The following is a 21,178-nucleotide window of genomic DNA, read 5'->3' on the forward strand; positions in this document are numbered from 1 at the left end:
GGAGAAAGCGAGAGGGAAGCGGGGAAGAGGGGGAAAGGGGAGAGAGAGGGAAGCCCCCTGCCCTCTTTCCTCCCGGGGTTCTGGGCTGAAGAGGAGGAGGAGGAGGACTCAGGAGGGCTGCCCCTTGGGCCGGGGACCTGGGGCAGCAGCAGCAGGGTCTTTCCCCAGAGCCCCGCCTGCGCCACTCGGGGGACCAAGGGCTTTGGAGGGGTCTGCTGCTGCTGCTGCTGCTGCTGCTGGTGTCCCTCCTTCTCCTGCTGCTGCTGCTCCTTCTGGGCGAGGGGCGGAGGAGGAGGCGATGCCCGGGGCGCTGCCCGCCCTGCTGCTGCTGCTGCTGCTGCTGCTGCTTCCTTGCGCGGCGGAGGAGATGCGCCAGAGCCCAGGACCGGACTGGTGAAAGCCGCCTTTCCCGCAGGGATGGGGCGCCTCCCGCCGCCTTGGCCGCTGCTGGCCCTCCGGAGCTGCTGCTGCTGCTGCCTCTTCGCCGCCGCCTTCTTCCCGCTCGTAAGTCCAGCCTCAGTTAACCCAAGGGCCGGGCGAGTTTGTCCCTCTCCTCCGGGACAGGAGCCGGGCAGAAGGGGGCGGCTGCTGCTATTATTATTACTATTACTATTATTATTTTAGAGGGGCATTTTTCACCCCCAGTTCCCCCATCTCACCCCATAACTGAGGCTGAGACAGTGTGACTTGCCCAAGGTCACTGAATGTGTTTCCATGGCTGACTCAAACCCAGAGCCGGAGTCCAACGCTCAAACTGCAGTATCTTATGGCCTTGGGGCAATCCTGTGGCTTCGCTTTGGCTAGTCGGGGAAAACTTTTGAGGCAGGCAGAGAGCAAAAGGGGCCACCTTCTTTTCTTTTCCTTTCCTAAAAAGAGGGACCGATGTGCCTTTGCAAGTCGGCAGTGTCCACGCTTTGTGTTCCCTATAAAGTTGCGGTGAGGAGGAAGATAATGTGGGGATTCATTGCGAGAAAGAGTCCAGTCAGTCCGAAACGCTGATGCTTTGGACCCAGGAGGGCCTGTGCTGGGTTTGGGACCAGGGTCTCTGATCTTCTCTTTGGCCAGTCAGGTGTGCTTGGGCTAAACAAACCCAAAAAAGCTTTGGGGGACATTTGACATCCGAGGAGCTAGGCTCAAGTCTGTAGGATGCTGCAGTTGGTGCTGCAAGATCCCTCGGTTGGTCCAGGACCGACTCACAAATGACCACCAAATAGAATGCGCCCAGAAAAAGTTAGGGACCTCCCTTGGTTCTTAGCATGCCCAGCATCTTCTGTGACAAGAAACAGTGTTTCCTTGGATGTGAACTGATTTGTTTCTAGCAGGGAAACTTTGTTATTCGGCGGCAGCAAAGGAGGAGGGAGAGAAAGAGAGAACAAATGAAGAGTGTTGCCAAAAGCGTATAGGGATATAAGCCCTGGCGGATACTGACTGCTTAATGGGACCCAAATTGTTTGTCACTCTGAGAACTGCAGCCTATGTTTCTTTAGCAGGAAGGGTCTAGAGCAGTGGTTCTCAGCCTTCCTAATGCCGCAACCCTTTAATACAGTCCCTCATGTTGTGGTCACCCCCAACCGTAAAATTATTTCCGTTACTACTTCATGGCTGTAATTTTGCTAGTGTTTTCCGATGGTCTCAGGCAGCCCCTGTGAAAGGCTTGTTTGACCCCCAAAGGGCTCGCGACCCACAGGTTGAGAACTGCTGGCCTAGAGCGATTTTATTAAAGAGAATGACAATCTTATTTGCTTGCATTCATTTACTTTGTGCGTTTGTTTCCAACTTTTCTTTCATGGTAGATAGTCTTGTGGCATCATTTTAAAAAGCTAAAAATATTTTGAAGAGGGAGATGGTTTATTGCGTAGTCCAGACACCGTTGCAAACAACTAACATGTTTTATTATAGTGTAATCTTTCATAGACGAGGACTATTCAGTTGATTTCCAGTCTAGAAGTAAAACATTTAGATACAGTTTTGGTGTGAGAAGATTTACGTATAAACATGGATTTTGTATTGTTACAGCCCCTCGGAGGCTCAAAGAGGAAAGAAACACAGTTATTTTTCACTCAGGCAGCTTGACACATCTTTACTTCAAACTTTGGTTAATGGATTTGCCGCTGAATAAGTGCCTAGGACTGCAGCCTACATTTGTGGTGCAGTTTCACATGTATCCCATATATCCCCTAAAGTATCTCATAAAAACTATAAAGTATTGTTATATGTGCTTGTTGCTGTCAAATGTAAGTGAACATTAGGTAGGATTACACGGTGTATTTACAGGCCTATTCTAAATATGTTCATTTGGCAGAGTTTGATGGGACTGAGGATGGTCCTCTGAAGCAAATGATAAAACCAAGAGTGCTGAAGGTAGAGAGGAAGAACTTCAAGGGACAGAGGGCTACTAAGCACAGAATGCAGTTGCATGAAACTCAAGTGAGAAATAAATGTATTGGACACTAAATATATGGAATGCTGTGGTAAAAGGCATAAAATCACCAATTCCCCAAATTTGCTCAGACAAGCAAGATATATAATATTGCAGTTAAATTTAATCACAGTCTTTTTCAGAACTGTCTTCCCTGCTCATACCATATCAGGATATAAAGTTGGTTTTTTTTTTTTTTTTGGGGGGGGGGGGTTGCCCATGACTGCAGTTCTAGTCTAAAAGTGTGTGTGTGAGAGAGAGAGAGTTAGAGAGAGAGAGAGAGACTACAGTCAATAAGGAAATGTGTAATAAACCTTGAAGGGATTAGACGGCCTCCTTAAGAGCGGGATTCTAATATTACAGCATGAGTTGATTGATTAGTTTTTGAGGAAGCTTATGTCAAATTCTAATCCGGTTTTTGATTGTGCTTGTCTTGTAATGTTGTGGGGCTTTTTCCCCTTCTTTTTTGCTTTCTCGGTTGCTCCAACACTTTATCATAGCAGTGAAGTGCTGAGCTGCAGCCTTGCGATAAGGCACACATTTTCTTTCACACTGCTTTCCTTTTTTTGGAACAATAAAGGCCTGTTTACATTCGTAGAGCGGAGTTTCTAGCTAAACACCACACAGGGGTTAAGGATATGAATGGAAAGCAGTAAATGGATTACAGAGTTGCTGAGCAGGAAAGAGCCAAATTGAAATACCCTCCTTTAAAAAAAAAATCAGCTAGATATGAAAGGCACTGATAAAACCTCTGACAGGACTTTGTTTTTGGTCCACATTTTTTATGTTTTGAACATTGTTGCTGTGGCTTTACAAGAATTGTTTCATGTGTGCTGATCACTTTGAAGGATAATGGTGCTTTTACTGAGAAAACATACATGCAACGAGACAAAGCAGAGACCTTTTCTCACTGATACAGGAGATAACCATTTGTCCGAGAATAGTTCATTTTCTGTATTTCTAGATATTTACATTTCATGCAGTGATGGCTCAAAAGACATCAATTGTACATTCTTGTTATCCACAGTAAAGTACGTCATAATTGTTACTTCTTTAATAATTTATGAAGTAATAAATCAAAATAAGTTACGTATTTTGTAACTTATGCCTGTGCTCAAAAGTATTAATGACTTCAGTGGGCCTTTGTGCCAGGTAAAGGGATAAAGGAATACAATGTTAAATGTGTCATCCGAATTTGGTAAACCTTAGTACCACATACAGGAAAATGATGTGACTCCACTGTTAGAGTCTTAAGTGAACAGAAGCTAGTAAAGTGTGAAAAAGCTATGCTTAATGTTTTCTTGCTATGATGTGCCTGTCAGAGCTCTAACCTCAGTAAGCTGTGACAAATATGTTGAATCCTTTTGCATATAATTAATGTGAAAGTAATACTATATAGCTAGTGATTAAATACCTGCACAACATGCAAGCTTGCCTGTCCATACTGTTTACCATTTAGTTGTGTGCTCATACTTTTCAGTGTCAATGACTTCCAGGTGGATAATTAGTAGTTAGATTGCCAGATGGCATTGAGGGGATTCAGAAACCCTGTGTGTTCAGGTAGTCATCTGATGATATTTCATACATAATATGATACCCAGCCTTTTAAGTAAGGGGTTTTAAAGGAAGATACCTTTGGGAAAAGATACTTTATGAAGTCTGTAGTTGCACAGTGTGAAATTAAATGCACACATATAAACATTGGGAGTATTGTCTTACTCCCATTAAGAACAAAATTGCCAAGTCTGCATGCACCCTTAAACTGAACAGTTCTATACAGTCGGCCCTTCTTATACACGGATTTTTTATACATGGATTCAAGCATCTACAGTTTGAAAATGTTCAAAAAAAGTATAAATTTCAAATATCAAACCTTGATTTCCCATTTTTTATAAGATACACCATTGTGCTATGTCATTATATTTAATGGGACTTGAGCATCCACGGATTTTGTGATCCACGGGGGATCTTGGAACCAAACCCCAGCGTATAACAAGAATCCACTGTATTATGTGTGGATATAGTTGTGTGCATTTTGTATGATGAAATGAAGATTATACAGTATACTTTTTAAAACTCTTGTTTACCTACACTAAGATTTCAGTGAGGCTGCAGTGTTAAGGAACACTTACCTGAGAGTAAGCCCTAATGAACAGAACTGCATCTGAGTAAAGTACTCAATGGTAGTGCTTAAATATATATATAGGACTGAGTTGTCAGTGTATGGATTGTGTATATATAGATAGGCAGTGGGAAACACAATGGGCCTTTGGTATCCACTGAGGTTTGGTTCCAGGACTCTCTGTTCATACCAAAATCCATAGATGCTCAACTCCCATTATATACAGTAAAATGGTGTCCCTTATATAAAATTGTAAAATAAAGGCTTGCTTTTTGGATTTTTATTTTTATTATTATTATTATTATTTTCAAGCTGTGGATCATGGATTGGCATAGGGATGGTAATTTGTTATAACTGATCATTTGTTAAAGATCATGAAACTGATTGCATGTAAGAACAAAAATGCTGTGTCCAAGCAATAATCACCTAGATAGTAATTGGATAGAGAGTAAAAAGGGCCAAAATGCTCTGTCCAGTATTAAAACCAATAGCTACCATTGCTTTAAAAGTTTAAATGTAACATTAATGATTGCTCGGTTCTTCTATTTTTGCAAATTATTCAATTTCATATTAATAATTAGGATAGAAGAGTAAGGGAATTGTAGGTACTGATATTAAAGAAAGTGCTTTTTTATAAGAGGATTTTCTGACCCATTCCTTAAGACACTGCTGTGAATACCGAATCAAGGCTATTCACCATATTCTTGCAAACAAATCCTATCATTTTTCTGTCATTTATTCCCATTTCCCTTATCTTAGGCAAAATGCATGTTCCAAAACATAGTCTTAAAATAATGAGTCACAACTTTAATACACTGAATACCAGCAAATAGACATTTTAAATTGAAAAATGCATAAGATGGCATTCAAAATATAGATGCAGTGCTTTTATTTTATTATATATATATATATATATATATATATTGCACATTTTGCAGCCTTATTAGAAAGGAATGACAGCACAGTATTTTAATAACAAGAAAATTCTCAGATTGGCCTTATTTTGAAAACACTGTATTAAGCTTTATATCTCAAAAGTACTTGATGACATCTATGACATTAAATGGGAGTGCATATGTAATACATATTTTTAGTTTTTTATGTTGATATTTGGGGAAAGTCTTCTTTACTGTGGGAGGGAAAATGTTCTTAATTTTAAATAGCAATTGCTAAGATTTTTTTTTACTTTAATAAATTCCAGAGATAACATTTTTATATATATTAACAAGTTGAACATGCCATGTATTTCTCTTTGTAGTATGTATTTGAAATTTTGTAATATAAAATTTCTCTTTATAAGTGCTAGCTAGCTTGAAATAGAGTTGTTTGATCCATATGGACAAAGCATACAATTTATTATTCAGGTGCTTCATATACAAACATGGCGTTGTAATAAAAACCAGATTTTTTAAAAGGACATTTAAATGTCTTTATGCTCAAAAGATTCTTCCTAGGGCTGGCTAAGGGCATGCACAGTTCTTTAAGGGAGGCTGATAAAAAGCTTATTTCCAGATAGTATTATCTAAATGTAGATAAAATTTTTGAACATGGTTAAATACCTTTGAGATCCAGAAAGTTGGTGAAACAGTGAACACCGCGGAAACTGAACATGTTTGAAACAAGAACTTGGCAAGCTGTATATCTAAAATTCCAGGGTGTGGTTTTCCATTCCATTCTTCCAACTCCATCTCTGTCCCTGCATCTACAAGCTGAACCAGTATGTGTTGCTCTTCCCCTTATTTTCCAACCATCATCCAATTCCAGATAACAGAAGAAAAAGGCAGCAGCTAATGTTCTTGTTCCCATATACTAGTGGATACAGTCCTCTGTCTTTTGTGCATTCCTGCCTCCCATTTATAGAAAGCTAAACAATTACTGGGCTTTTTTGAAGTCTGAAAAATGGAAAGAAGTCTCACTTATCATGGTACTAGTTACAGGAATATTCCCTCACTATTTTACTGTCTTTATTAAGTGATAACAAGTGCAATGAAAAGGCAAATATTCCAAAGAAGATTAAAAAAAATGTGTATCCAGTCTGGATGGCATGAAAAAAAAACTCCTTCCTGGAGATGAGCAGCTACCAGCTTCTTCCTTGGATGGCTGGTTGTATTGTGCTGTCCACATGTCCAGAATTAGGCTGGCCTTACATAATGAAGCTTTAAGTTTGTTGTTGTTGCTAACTGCCTTCAAATTGATCCTGACTCATGGCAACCCTGTGGATGAGACATCTTCAATACAGGGAGATGCTTAGGTCCTATATAGACCCATAACCTCCCTATAGAGTCTATTCATCTAGCATGCTGTCTTCCTCTTGGTCTGCTGTCCTCTCCCTTTCTGAGCATTATGGTTTTTTAATGAGTCATGCCTTCTCATGATGTGGCAAAAGTACAACCGCCTCAGTTTGATCATCTTGCCTTCCAAGTAGACTTCAGGCTTGATTTGTTCTAGGACACATTTGTTTGTCTGTTTAGCTGCCCACTGTATCCTGAGCACTTTTCTCCAGCACCACATTTCAAATGAATTGATTTTCTTCCTATCCTCATTCTTCACTGTGAAACTTTAAATAGACCTCTCTAAATCTTACAGTAAAATCTTTTGAAGCTTGAAAATCTCAGATCTCATAAGACTATGGGCCTTACTGCCTGTTGCAACTATTACATAGCTCTCAATCATTGCAAGACCTCTCTCATAGCATTCAGCAAAAATGCAACTGGGTTAAACAAATGACTGAGGGCCACAACTGTCTGCTCCCATCTCCAAAACTTTCCTCTCCATCTCCAAAGCTTCAGATTTTTCCATGATGTTTTGGGGAAAAGCATACTTGTCACAGGCTTCTGATCAAGCAGATAACTGTAAAAAGTGTAAAAATGCAGAAATATACAGATAAAAGGCTGTCTCATTTTTCCAAGATGACGCACTCAGGCAAAGTGATGTTAGAAAGATAGCACTGTTTCCCTGTAAATGTATACGTTGTTTGGACACTGCCTGTGTCCACTGTGTGCATACATGTGGTTCCTCCTAATTAAAGTGGGCAGGGGAGGAGACAAAGAAAAAGGAAGTTCATGATTTTAAAATAGGGACAAAATGTGCAGTTTTAAATGCAATGAAAGACTCAGAAACTGAATTGTAGTTAGTAGACAACTCTGCACAGACTGACTTTGGTCCTGTGTTCCTATATTACTTTTATTTGTTTATTTGTTAAATTTATATTGTTGCGTGAGTAGCTTATAGAACAAATAACACAACTGAAATACCACATACAGTACAAAAACGGAATAAAATATGTCTGACAAATTAAAGAGAAGCATACAACTTTAATTAGTTCAAAGACTGTGTGACCCCCCCCCCCCCCAATGAAAATTCATATTGTCCCCAAAATATCAAAAAGGTCATGCTTGGTCCAAACAATGTGCCAGAACTAGCATGCCCTGCCCAAAGGCCTTTTTCTTGGGAATTACCTGTCTTTTCCCCCTTTATAGCATGGTTTCTAACAAAGATCTTAGGTTTTTCTAGGTACATAAAGGAGGAAGCCAGTCTTTCAGGCCCAAGTAGTTTATTACTTTAAAGGTTAAACTGACATTTTAAATTAGACACCCCCCCCCCCCAAGAAACTGAGAACCAGTGTGGTTAATAAACCTTGGAGATCAATTCTGGACCCACAATAGTTGCTAACCCATTTAAAAAGTGGTTCTATTTGGGATACTTTTCAGTAATCTAAATGACATGAATAACCTGTAATTGTGACTAGACTGACTTCATCCAGATAACATTGTTGCTGACACATCAGTTTATGATTAATTGATTTGATCTGCCAAAATGGGACTCCCAAAATGGAACTCAAAGAGGTCAGCTAAAGTACAAGAAAGGTCCTTTGAACCACAGACTCACTTAAATGTTTGCCAACAGTATTGGTGTCAGAAAGCATCCTCAGAAAACAAACATGATCACTTTGGTAGAGCATTACCCCTTCTATAACAGGCTGAACAATATTCATCTGTGTAGATGAGCCAATGAATAAAAGTATTTCTTATCTGGGTGAAATATCTGCCCTTCTCCAGTTGTTTTCTGAATCTGGCCGGGGGTTGGGGGGGGGGGGCAGAGAAAAAAACAGAAAACCTTCTTCCTAGTTATTTCTGGTGTTTTTTCAGGCTTTCCTATCTCTAGGCAAAAAATACCCAAGTAAGAGTATGTAGAACCACCACCAAGTAGAGCGTCCCACACCCAACCCATGCAGCCTATCCAAACAGATACTATACTTAATGGTAATGAATCTTGTTGGAAGGTCTATGTGGATAAACAGAGTCTCACTATTCCTTTCTTTCTCTTTATAAAAATGAATGAATTAGTCTTACAACTAGGGTTGGAACCCAACAGAATAGGCACATTGCCATTTTCTTTTATATATCATTTTAAGTAAATTATATTATAGAAATTAGAAAGTAAGGAATACAAAAACTTAGGCTAGTATTCAAAGAATCATAAAACACCTTTTGTAAGTTCAGGTGATTCCAGGTTTGGTCAGTGTTACACAAGAAGCTACCTTTGAAACTTCAGGGCCTTTTGGTATCTGATACGCTGATGGTATCTGATATGCTGATGACTCTTTAAAATCTATAATTGCCATAATCATTCCCACCCACTCACTGGGCATGCTTAAGTCCCTGTATATGGGTAAAGTGGTTATTTGGATACTAACTCTTAAGAATTGTTGGTCCATCTAACCATTCTTCATTTACTTTTAATAAACAGGGTATAAAAGATAGCTGATCTGTATTTTGTCTTTAGCCTTTGATTATTTGTGCTGCACTCCTAATTTGGAAGTTATAGTTTTCACTGTTATGACTAATAGCCAGCCATAGATCTGTCCTTCATTAACTCATCTAACCTTTTATAAAAGTAGGGTTGCCATAAGTCAGGACCTCCAAACCGGGACAAATGTAGGACAAATTTTTCTAATGTAGGACACATTTTTTTTAAAAAAATGGAGGACACGCGAAAAAAATTGATGTTTTTTTTTTAAATGTTAATATAAATGCCTGTTTCTTAGGCATGATCAAAATGGAGGACATTTGGGCATTATTTCTAGACAGATGGCAGAAATGGACTTCCCTTTCTGGCAAAACACCCCCGACCTCCATTCCAAAACACACACAACAGCACATTTGGGCATTTCACATGGCTTTACTGAACATGGCCTCTTGCATATTTCAGAGGCTTGTTCCATAACCAAACCCCTTGGGTTTAACACTTAGCATGGTTTAACATGGCTATGCATATTGAACATGTCAAGGTGGTTTCACCGTTCTTGCACCAAGTGTACTTCTCAGAAGTGTGTGTCAAGGGACTTTGGTTTTTCTTCACTGCGCATGAGTTTGTAAAAATCACAGCAATTTACATTGACCAGGCCTCAGAACCAAAACCACACAGAAAAGGCACTTTGGAAAGTCACACTCTCTCGGCTTCTGAAACAGTGCATGCATGCCTCTCAAGCTGACCCACTCATACCATCTTCATCATCATGATCACCACCACACTATCACTGTCAAAGTAAGGGAGACTTGTTAGCATTAAAAGCACCCCCAAAAACTCACCTTGAGGCCTCTCTGGCCACTCACTCACCACCTCCTTCCCCTCCTCCTTTTCCTCCCCCACCTCCTCCTTCTCCTTCTCCCCCTCCTCCATTCGCCTGGGGGCTGGGGCGGACGAGGCGGAGGAGGAGGGTGGCAAGCGGTTGCGTGCAAGGTGGGGAGGGTGGCGCGCGGCTGCGCGCAGGTGGCAAACCTCCTCCAGTTTTGCCTCCTCCACGCGGCCGCACGGCCTGGGGAAGAGGGGGCGGAGGAGGAGGAGGTGAGTGGTGCGGCTGCGCGGGGAGGCAAAGGCGGGCGGAGCCAGCACCACTTGCACACGGGTGCGCCACCCTCCCTGCCTCCCCGCGCGGGCGCGCCACCTTCCCCCACCTCCTCTGCCCCCTCTTCTCCTCCTCCCCGCGCGCCCGCGCGCAAGAGGCACTGGCTCCATCCATCTTCACCTCCTCCATGCGGGCGGGCACGAAGCCTGGAGGTGAGGGGGCGGAGGAGGAGGGTGGTGCAGGCGCGCAGGGAGGCGCCTCCTCCGCCCCAGGCAGGTCGCGCTGCCCTCCTCTTCCTCCCCTCCTCCCCGAGGAGGAGGAGGAGGAGGGCAGCGAGGCCCTGCAGGCCGCAGCAACTCGGCTGCAACCGGGGGGTCCCGGTTTTTGGGCTGCACCCGTGCCGGGAGGGGCCCGGGGCCCCCAAAATCAGGAAATTCACGGGTGCAGCCGGGTTATGGCAACCCTATATAAAAGCCATGTGTGATAGTGTTAATATAAATTTTAGCAACATGTGCTTTACATTAACAATGCATTGATGAAGAAACACTTTTGCTCACTTCTCCTGAATCACTAAAACTAACTATAAGCCCCACCATCTTTGAGAGGATGATATTTTTGTGATTATCAAAATTTGCTAAAACTTGTGTTTATGAAAGCATATCAACAGTCAGTTGTGAATTGTCGTACATACTCACTTCCTTGACTTCTACTAATATACATGCCACATTTGCAGGTGGCATATATGTGTATGATTTTCAATTTCACCTGCTGTACCATCTTTTCTGATATAAAGAAGAACCAGTCATATGTCAATGCTCAATTCTGTAGCACTATTACTGGTCCTTGACATGTTGGTGAGTCCAACTCCTGGAAACCCACATCTTCACCTATCTGAGAAGGAGTTCATTGTTCTTTGTGATGGATTTACACAATAAATAACAAGGAAGATGATTAAATTGTGTTTAGGGCAGAATTGTAAAGTGTATGGTAGATAGAAATCAGTCCTTGATTCTCATTGTAGGCCAAGTTTGGAAGTTTATTGTAAGACTTTGTGTGCTTCTGCTATAGCAAACACAGGAACTAACTCAGCACATTTGTATGCAAAGGGATCTTGTAGGTCCTTTGATACTAACTGTGTAAGAGAAGTTGTAGGATAAGCTTTCATAGATTTGGTCCATGCATCTGAGGAAGTAGATAAAGTCTTCAAAAACTTATGTTACAACTTGTTTCACACAATAAGTCTCAAAGTGCAACAAGATCCCTTTGCATACTGATATTCCAGATGTCAGAGTATAGCAGAGTAGCTGACAATTTTAGAAACTTGTTCACAGCCCTCAGCGAAGATAACAGCAGATGGATGTCTTCTGGAAATGATGGAATGCAGGTACTGACGGGAACTCTCCAGCACTCACTGCCAGGCTTCTGCTGATTAACAACCAGACAAGCCAAGCTCCCGCAAGTGCTTATCTTTATTTACAAAGTGCAACCAAACAACCAATGCGACTATACAGAACTCGCAATCAACTCCTCTCTCAAAACCCACACCCATTACCGGAAGTCCCTGAGTTTATATAGACTTCAAACCATGTGGTCCCACAAAATCAGCCTCTTCCTGTTCCACACAGAAAATTGTCCCTTGTCTAATCAGACACGTGTTCATCTTCAGGCTTGCTGCACGCAGGCAGCAGAATGACCTTGTACCGATGAGCAACAGCTGTAGTTAATTAGCTTCGTCCTCTGTGTGCTGAATGTTCATGGTCACCACACACCTAAATATTTCTGTGTTAGCTGGCTTTTAACCTTTAACATAATTTAATTATGTCTCTGAACATTTGCTAAAGACTGAAAAATATGTAACACTTAAGAAATTAGTGAGGAGATACAATTGTAGGTATATCTGATGTATCTGATGGGCTTGTGGACATAGGCAGATCTCAGTCTAAACAGTCATGGGACAGTCATGGCAGCTAGGGTTTCCTCATAAAAGATGGATTGATTATTTTAAAAATTCTTCATCTCTTCTTTCCTCTGCAGAGTATTGTTAAGTCTTCTGTTAATTGGTTCTCACTTGTATGTATTCAACATAAAAATTACGTACTCAACATAGAGTTCAGGCTGAAGAATTCAGCTACTGAATGATGAAAATGAGCAGACTCAAGTAGGTGCAAAACCAGATAATTCACCTCCTGTACAGGTGAATTGGGGTGAGAAATATGATAGATGTTAGCAGCAACAGTTTTTTATTCCAGTCAGCTTTCCATATCCATGGATTTTTCTATCCACAGATTCAGCCATCCACAGTTTGGTAATATTCCAAAAAGATATAAATTCAAGAAATCAAACCTAGATTTTGCTATTTTATATAAGGTACACCAAATGTTACATAGAGTCCTTTGTTCTGCTCTCTAGTCCTTCCTGAATCTTTGTTCGCGAAACAAAGCCAGAGAGATAAGGTACACCATTTTACACCACAAAAAGGAGACTCAAAAGACTGCAGCAACTATAGGACTAATAGCACTAATCTTCCATGCAAGCAAAATCATATTCAACATTCTGCAACATAGACTCCAACCATGGAAAGAGAAATCCCAGAGGCCCAAACTGGGTTCATGAAAGGAAGAGGCAGTAGGCACCACATCGCAAACATATGATGGCTAATGGAGTGCACCAAGTAATTAAAAAAGAAAATCAGCATGTGCTTTATAGACTGTAGCAAAACCTTTGACTGCATAGATCATGAAGGGCTGTGAAAAGCCATTAAAAACATGGGAGTGCCAACATCTGATAGTCCTGATGAAGAATCTGTACTTATGACAAGGTACTACAGTCACTCAGAACAGAACACAGAGAAACAGAATGGTTCCCAAATGGCAAAGGGGTAAGACAAGGCTGCATCTTATCAACCTACCTGTTCAACTTATATGCAGAACTTATAGTATGAAAAGGAGGCTTGTACACAGGGGAAGGAAGACTGAAAATAGGAGGAAGGAATATCAACTAAGAAAGGCCCGTTACGCATGGGTATAATAGTACGGACTGCGTTCGTACTAGGGTTAGAAAGGCTGCCTTCCGGACACCCCTAACCCTAGTACGGATCGAGTCCGTACAAAATGGCGGCGCCCGTTCCACACGGGGGCCATCATTACGACGTCACGAACGAGGCGGCACGGATGTGACGTCTTTGCGCTGCGCGAGGGCACATAGAGCGCCCTTTCCACGGTGCTAGAAGGAGCTCCAAAACAGAGCTCCTTCCATGATTTGCATCGCTGGCACAGCCTTTAGACAGCTGCGCCAGTGACGCAAGGGAGAAAGGGGCCGAGCGGCCCCTTTCTCCTCCTCCCCGCCACCACCAGGTGTCCTTGGGGCTTCCTCGCGGCCTGGAAAGCAGTGGATCGGGGCCTCAGAGGCTGCCATTCTGGCAACTGAGGCCCCGATCCAGTGGGGAAAGGAGTGCCTACAGGTCACCCCAAAGGGGTAGTCTGTAACACGCCACAGATATGCAGACAATACCATAATACTAGCAGAAAACCTTACAGGCCTGGAACAACTACTGGACAGTTAAGAAAGAAAATAGGAAGAAAATAAATTCATTCAAATTGTGGTGCTGGAGAAGAGCACTGAGGATCCCGTGGACACCTAAAAAAACAAACAAATGAGTCCTAGAACAGATGAAGGCAGAAATTTCTCTGGGAGCCATGTTGACAAAGCAGAGGCTGTCATACTTTGGACACATCATGAGAAGGCACAACTCATTGGAAAAAAAACAATAATGGTAGGAAAGTGGGAGGGCAGCAGAAAGAGAGGAAGGCCACATGCTAGATGGATGGACCCTATTAAGGAGGTCACAGGTATGGGTTTACAGGAACTAAGCAGAACAGTGCAGAATTTTACTGTTGTGACCAAAACAATTATTTTGCAGCCAAGTATTTTAAAACATTGTGTCAAAACACTGTCTTGTCAGCTTTTTCTAGAAAAGTCAAGGGGATGCTCAATTTCTAGAGGAAAGTGAGCACCCTACTCTGCATCTGTACTGCACAAATAATTTATTTTAACTTCACTTTAACTACCATGGCTCAAGGCTATGAAATTCTTGGATTTGTAGTTTTGTGAGCCTTCCGTCTCAGAGAGCCCTGGTGCCCCAACTAACTACAAAACCCAGAATACCGTGGCCTTGAGCCGTGGCAATTAAAGCAGCGTCAAACTGAATTATTTCTGCAGTGCAGATGCAGCCCCAATCAGCTGAACATCATTCTAAAAAAAAAAAGTAACAGCTTTAGGACAGCAGTTCTTAACCTGAAGCAACAAGATAAGGGAAGGAAGTATTAACTATATAGTAGTGTACCGTATCAGCTTGTTTCGAAGAATGAAAACATGGGATTCAGTCAACAGAAATGATGGTTGGTGGCTTCCAAATCAGTGGGGTGGTTGAAGATTTTGGCTAACTTTAAAATAGCTGTCCAAGGAGATGAATCAATCGATAGGGTTCAGAGTCCCTTTTAAAAAAACTTCAGTTAAAATCTGGAGTATTTTTACTGCACAACTGATATGGAAGCCAGCATCTGCCATTGATCATCGGAATCCAGTTCAGGTTTTTCTGAATGATGTGATTGCTGCATTTTACCTGGAACATGCCGTAAGAGCCTCAGCGGATCTGGGTCCCTTTCCATCTCACCTACCTCCCACAAAAGACTTCTGTTTGATCCATTATATTACATTACAAAAGAATAACCCTGTGTTCCCAATATAATGCAGTATAGTCATGAATCCTGAAACTCCAAAATACCTCATAAACCAGATTAACATGGCTAGGTCTTTGACTTCTGTTGCTAGTAAAATATTATTCTGAAGTGCCTGCGGATCTGTCAGTACTACAGATGGGTATGCATATCTACCTATGAGCCTTAAAAAAAAATCAGGATCTTCAGAGGAGACCCTGTTGTGTGTCACAACAGTCTGTGAAGTTAGGTTGGTGGGTACCTTTTCTCTGTAGCAGCCCCTCAAATGGAAGTCCCTACCCAAAGACATTAGGCTGGCCCCATCACTTTTGAGCTTCTGGAGGGCAGCCAAAACAAAGCTTTTCTGCATGGCATTCAGCATCTGAAGTTGCTATTTTATCTGTTTCAAAATTGGATTTTATGATTGTTTTTAAACTGCTTTTAGGGGGAGTTAGAAGAGTTTTTTAAATGTGTTTTAAAAATGTTTTTATCTTTATATTGTTTTAATTGGTTTTTATTTGTTCATCAATTCTGGAGCCCTTGTGGGATGGGAGACAATGCAGAAATATTTGAAATAACTGCCTAGTTTTCCCACTTATTGTATGATTTCTTGTTAGTTCCAAGAACCCCTGTTTTGACAGATGGAAGTCCTTTTCCAGTTTTGACATTCTGGTGCTTATTCAGGCAGAGGAGTCACAGCTGACAGAGAAGGCTGCTTCTCTCCAAAGCAGAGTGCAATTACTGTGTGTGTTGTGATATTCCAAGTCTAGAGACTGTGAGGTCAAAACCGAAGCCTTTTCAACAAAAAAGATAAACCCTAACTTCTTCAGAATACATTTCATCAACAAATGTCAATGCTATCCTTTATTTAGTATTTGTTTTCAGAGTTTTTTCTTACAATGCTTTCTGCTATCCTTTTTCTTTAAAAAATTATGAAATTAAAAATTAAGTGTTATATATGTGCTTTTGTGTTACATATTTAGTGGTTAGGGAACAAGGTAGGGATAGACTATAGCTATTACAATCTCTCCACTGATCTCATTCTCCATTGATTTTGATACAGTAAGTGTGAGCTATGTAATGTTGCAGTAAAAATTAACTTATTTGTTAAAACATGCCGCACATGAATAGAGTATTTCTTGGAAAACAGATGAAATAAGTTTCTTTAGAGCATCTGGTGGCCATCATACCCAGTACATGTAATTACTAGTGTTTATTAGGAAAAATTATGTAACTATATGGTTGATTTACTTGAGTGTGACTGGCTTAACAACTTAATTAGCCTATACAACAAACCAAAGCAAAGCAAACAAAAATAATTACTAGATTCATTTGGGGATGACTAGAAGCACTATATATTATGCTTCACCTCACTAAAGGTGTGCAATTGCTATATTCTGCTCTATCAGTTCACACTAAAATCAACAGAAGTGAGAAAAGCAGTCTACACCTGATGAAACTGAAATTTAGAGAAAGGGATTAAAGCATCTGAAATTGAAATGCAACTATGTTTAGATCATCAAATTTGGTGTGACATGAACAAGCTAGGGTTAACAGTGCTTTTAGCCATTTGTAAAAAAAATCCTGTTTCACTAATGGCTGATTCATAGATCATGAAAGGCTATGAATGCTCTTAAAGACATGGGAATGCCAACACATCTGATAGTCCTGATGAGGAATTTGTATTCAAGACTCTATAGAATCATAGAGTTGAAAGAGACCACAAGGGCCATCTAGTCCAACCCCCTGCCATGCATAAAATCACAATCAAAGCATCCCTGACAGATGGCCATCCAGCTTCTCTTTAAAGACCACCAAAGAAGGAGACTACACCACACTCCAAGGAAGTGTTTTCCACTGTCTAACAGCTCTTACTGTCAGGAAGTTCCTCCTAATGGTGAGGTGGCATCTCTTTTCCTGTTGCTTCCATCCATTGATCTCGGTTCTAGTCTCTGGAGCAGCAGAAAACAAGTTTGCTCCATCCTCAATGTGACACCCCTTCGCAAACTTAAACAAGGCCAGCATATCACCTCTTAACTGTCTCTTTTCCAGGATAAACATACCCAGCTCCCTAAGTCTTTCCTCATAAGGCCCTTCACCATTTTGGTGGCCCTCCTTTGGACATGCACAATTTGTCAGCATCCTTTTTGAATTATGGTGCCCAGAACTGGATATAGATGAGGCCTTACCAAAGCAGAATAGAGTGGTACTATTACTTCCCTTGATCGAGACACTATACTTCTATTGATGCAGACTATAATTTCATTGGACTTTTTAGCTGCCACATCACACTGTTGACTCATGTTCAACTTGTGGTCTACTAGGTCTCCTAGATCCCTTTCACACGTACTCTACTCAAGCCAGGTGTCCCCCCATCCTATATCTGTGCATTTCATTTTTTTTCCTCTAAGTGCAGTGCTTTACATTTCTCTGTGTTAAAATTCATTTTGTTAACTTTGGCCCAGATTTCTAATCTATTAAGGTCATTTTGAATTTTAACCCTGTCCTCTATTCCTGCTAATTTGATGTCATTTGCAAATTTGATAAGCGTGCCCCCTGTTCTTTCATCCAAGTCATTGATAATGATGTTGAATAGCACTGGACAGAGCCCTGTGGGACCCCACTAGTCACTTCTCTCCAGAATGAAGAGGAGCCATTGCTGAGCACCCTTTGGGTTCGGCCGGTCAACCAATTACAAATCCACTTGACAATTGCATTGTCTAGCCCACATTTTACCAGCTTGTTTGCAGGAATATCATGGGGACCTTTTTACTGAAATCCAGATATGCTATATCTACAGCATTCCCTTTGTCTACCAAGCCGGAAATTTTATCAAAAAAGGAGATCATATTGGTCTGGCATGACTTGTTTCTCAGAAACCCATGTTGACTTTTTGTGATTATGGAATTGCTTTCTAAATGTTCACAGGCTCTCTGTTTAATTATCTGCTCTAGAATCTTTCCTGGTATTGATGGCCCAGTACATACCTTCCTTAATGTCCAGAGCGTTGGCAGACTTTTTTCCCTCCGGAGGGAAGCCACAGCCGCCCAACCGCGTGGCTTCCCTGCCGAGGAAAAAGAACCAGAGAAAAGCGGGTCCTTTTAAAGCTGCAGGGACAGCATAACAAGTGCACTACTGGCACACTCGTTATGTAAACGGCAACGTGCGGACACCACGCAGCGTTTACATAACAGTGGCGGCACCCATGTACACAGGGCACCACCATTGTTATGGCGCCAGCACGTACTAGGGTTAGGAACCGTGTGGTTGCTGTGCGGTCCCCTAAACCTAGTATGGCGCTAGCACAGCGCTTTTGCAATGTCTGTACTGCACCAATGTCAGACTAACTGGACAATAATTGTAGGGATCCTCTTTTTCCCCTTTTTGAAGATGGACACAATGTTTGCCCTCCTCTGGTCTTCTGGGACTACTCCTTTTCTCCATGAGTTCTCAAAAATTATTGCCAGTGGCTCTGGGATTACATTTGCCTGTTCTTTTAATACTCTTGGGTGTAGGTCATCTGGTCTTGGAGACTTAAATTTGTTTAGATTAACCAGGTATTGCTGTACTACCTCTTTACTTATTCTGTGCTGCAATTCTCCTATTGTGTCCTCTGCTCCATTTTCCTCAGGCTGAGCACCCTTTTCCTTTTGTGAGACGACTGAGGCAAAAAAGGTGTTCAGTAATTCTGCCTTTTCTCTCTCCCCTGTTAGCATTTTGCCATCTTCTCCATGCAGTGGCCCTACCATATCCTTCTTCCTTATGCTACAGACATACCCCCAAAAGCCCTTTTTGTTGTTCTTAACCTCTCTAGCAAGCTTGAACTCATTCTGCGCTTTAGCTTTCCTTACTTTACCCTTACATGTGCTAGCTGTTTGTTTGAATTTCTCCTTGTTGATTTCTTCCTTTTCCATTTGTTATACATGTCTCGTTTAAAGCTTAGCTCAGTTGAAAGTTCCTTAGTCATCCATCCCTGTTTCTTGAGACACCTCCTCATTGGAATTGTTTGAAATTGTGGCGGGATACAGACAGGCAAAAAGGGGTGTATTCATGACGTCATGAAGGTAGAGCCTTCAGACGGGCCTTACCTGAATGCCGCCATGAACACGCCCCCCGCACGCCCCAAGCGGGAAGAGGCGGCATTAAAAAGGTGCTGCTTTTCTCCGCTTCTTTTCCGTTTGATGTGCAGCTGCGCAGCTCTGTCTGTAAGCTGCTGCACCGGTACGCCAGAATTGCTACGCCGCAAATATAAGTTGCCCATTTAAAAGCTCCGTGTCAGCTGCGTCGCATATTGGGTCGGGGTCCGGGACATGCGTGGTTTGCAGTCGGGCTTTAATTGCAGCGTCCGCTGCCATGCAGCTGTGGAAGCTGCGGCACAGCTGCGGCGCATTTTAAGTCTCGTAACCCTAACCCTAGAGCTCCATGTGCGCATGCGTTGCTGGAATCGCGGGAAGTTGTAAGTTTTGCCGGCGGATGTTTTGGTTGTAGAAAGTGATAAGGGAAAGTTTGGAATTTAAAGTGACCCCCTACACACATTCCTGCGCCATTTTCACCTGGGAACGGGCACAGTTCGGCTGCTCCTGGCACAGCTGTGCGGCGGCTCCCCTTTGGCACCAGGCAGGATGGCACAGCCATCCACCAGCACCCCGAAAAAAGGCAGGGGGACGTCTTGGTCTCATGCGGAGACGGCTGACCTTATAGCTATATGGTCACAGCCAAACATTCTTGAGCCTGTGGTGGTGGAGGAGGAGGAGGAGGATGAGACCCCGGACCTTGAATGTGCCCAAGATCTTTCGCCTCCCAGGGCATGTGTTCCCTCCCAGCCCTATCTACTCTAGTCTACCCTTCCTGTTCCCTCCTCCCACCATGCCTGGCTCACTGGTCCCCAAGCCAGCAATGTTCAAACTCTGTCCTTCCAGGCGTTTGGACTTCATCTCCCAGAATCCCCAGCCACCATGCCCTGTGGTCTGGGATTCTGGGAGATGAAGTCCAAACGCCTGGAAGGACAGAGTTTGGACATTGCTACCTCCCAGCACTCCTGCCTAGCTGTCACATTCACACTCACAGCCACACTGCCGCAGTTGCGCATAATAAACCACACAATTTTTTTTAAAAAAATAAAGTTTTTTATTAACATAACAATAAAAACGTTTTCTATGTACATATATACAAAGGGAAGGGGTGGTGGTGAAGGGGGGATGGTAAAGGGTGGTGGTGAAGGGGGGATGGCAGAGGGGGCAGGGGAGGGAAGCTGCTTCAGGGAGGGGGAGGCGGCGGTGGGGCGGGAAGCCGGCGGAGGATCTCTTGGAGCGTGTGCTCCATGGAGGACACTCTCTCCGCCAGCTTCTCCACCTTGTCCTCCAAGGCAGCGAACCTCCTCTCTGTCCGGTTCTCTGTGGGGGGAAAAGAAAGAGGATGGTTAGGATCAGCCTGTGGAGCCCATCACCCACTCCCACAGGCAGGGTTTCTGGGTGCCCCCGCTCCCTTCCCTGGGTTCACCTCCACACTTACCTTGCTGCTGGGCTTGGAGGACTCGATCCAGGGTCCTGGCATCGAGGGCCAAGTCCCCTGGCTCCCCTGGCAGGCGGCGGCTCAGGCCAGGCTCCTCAGCGGCGGCGACAGCAGCAAGGACATGAAGCCCTGCAAAAGAGGAAGAAAAGGCCCAAGTTACCATGCTGGCATGGCAGAGGAGGGCACAAGTGTCGTGGGGGCTGCAGTCAGGCAACCCCCACCCCTCACCCTGGGGACCTACCTGCCGCCAGAGGAGCCTGCTCTGGCTGCGGAGGGGCCACAGCAGCTGGTCCTGGCTGTGGCCCACCCTCGGGGACATCCTCATCCCCCGAGGATGGTGGAGAGGGCGACCTGGCACGGTGCCCTCCCTCCCTCCGCCTCCGCCTCGGCCACACGCCTGCAGAAGGGAAGAGGAGGGATGGCATTGGCACCATGCAGGAAGGAGAGGAGGGCAAGGGAAGGGTCAAAGAGGGGAGGACAGGGCATGGCAAGAGCTCTGGCTTACCTGGAGGATGGCGATCTTCTGGTCTGGGCCGATCTCCCCTGACCCACAGGTCCTTCAG

The 21,178-nt window shown here is 43.1% G+C and overlaps 1 protein-coding gene across 1 annotated transcript in view; it reads left to right on the forward strand.

Annotated features, from left to right (window-relative positions):
• The first annotated feature begins 340 nt into the window (after positions 1-340).
• LOC149313895 (neurexophilin-2-like) overlaps positions 341-21,178 on the forward strand; it is a 56,815-nt gene continuing 35,977 nt past the window's right edge. Inside the window, exon 1 of the mRNA XM_089520099.1 lies at positions 341-504. Coding sequence (XP_089376225.1) covers positions 418-504 — 87 coding nt within the window. The 5' untranslated portion in view covers positions 341-417. The remainder of the gene's footprint in view (positions 505-21,178) is intronic.

The sequence above is a fragment of the Sceloporus occidentalis genome, unplaced genomic scaffold (assembly GCF_023333645.1).
Source record: "Sceloporus occidentalis isolate IW3139 unplaced genomic scaffold, rSceOcc1.0.p SCAF_4, whole genome shotgun sequence".
Lineage (NCBI taxonomy): Eukaryota > Metazoa > Chordata > Lepidosauria > Squamata > Phrynosomatidae > Sceloporus > Sceloporus occidentalis.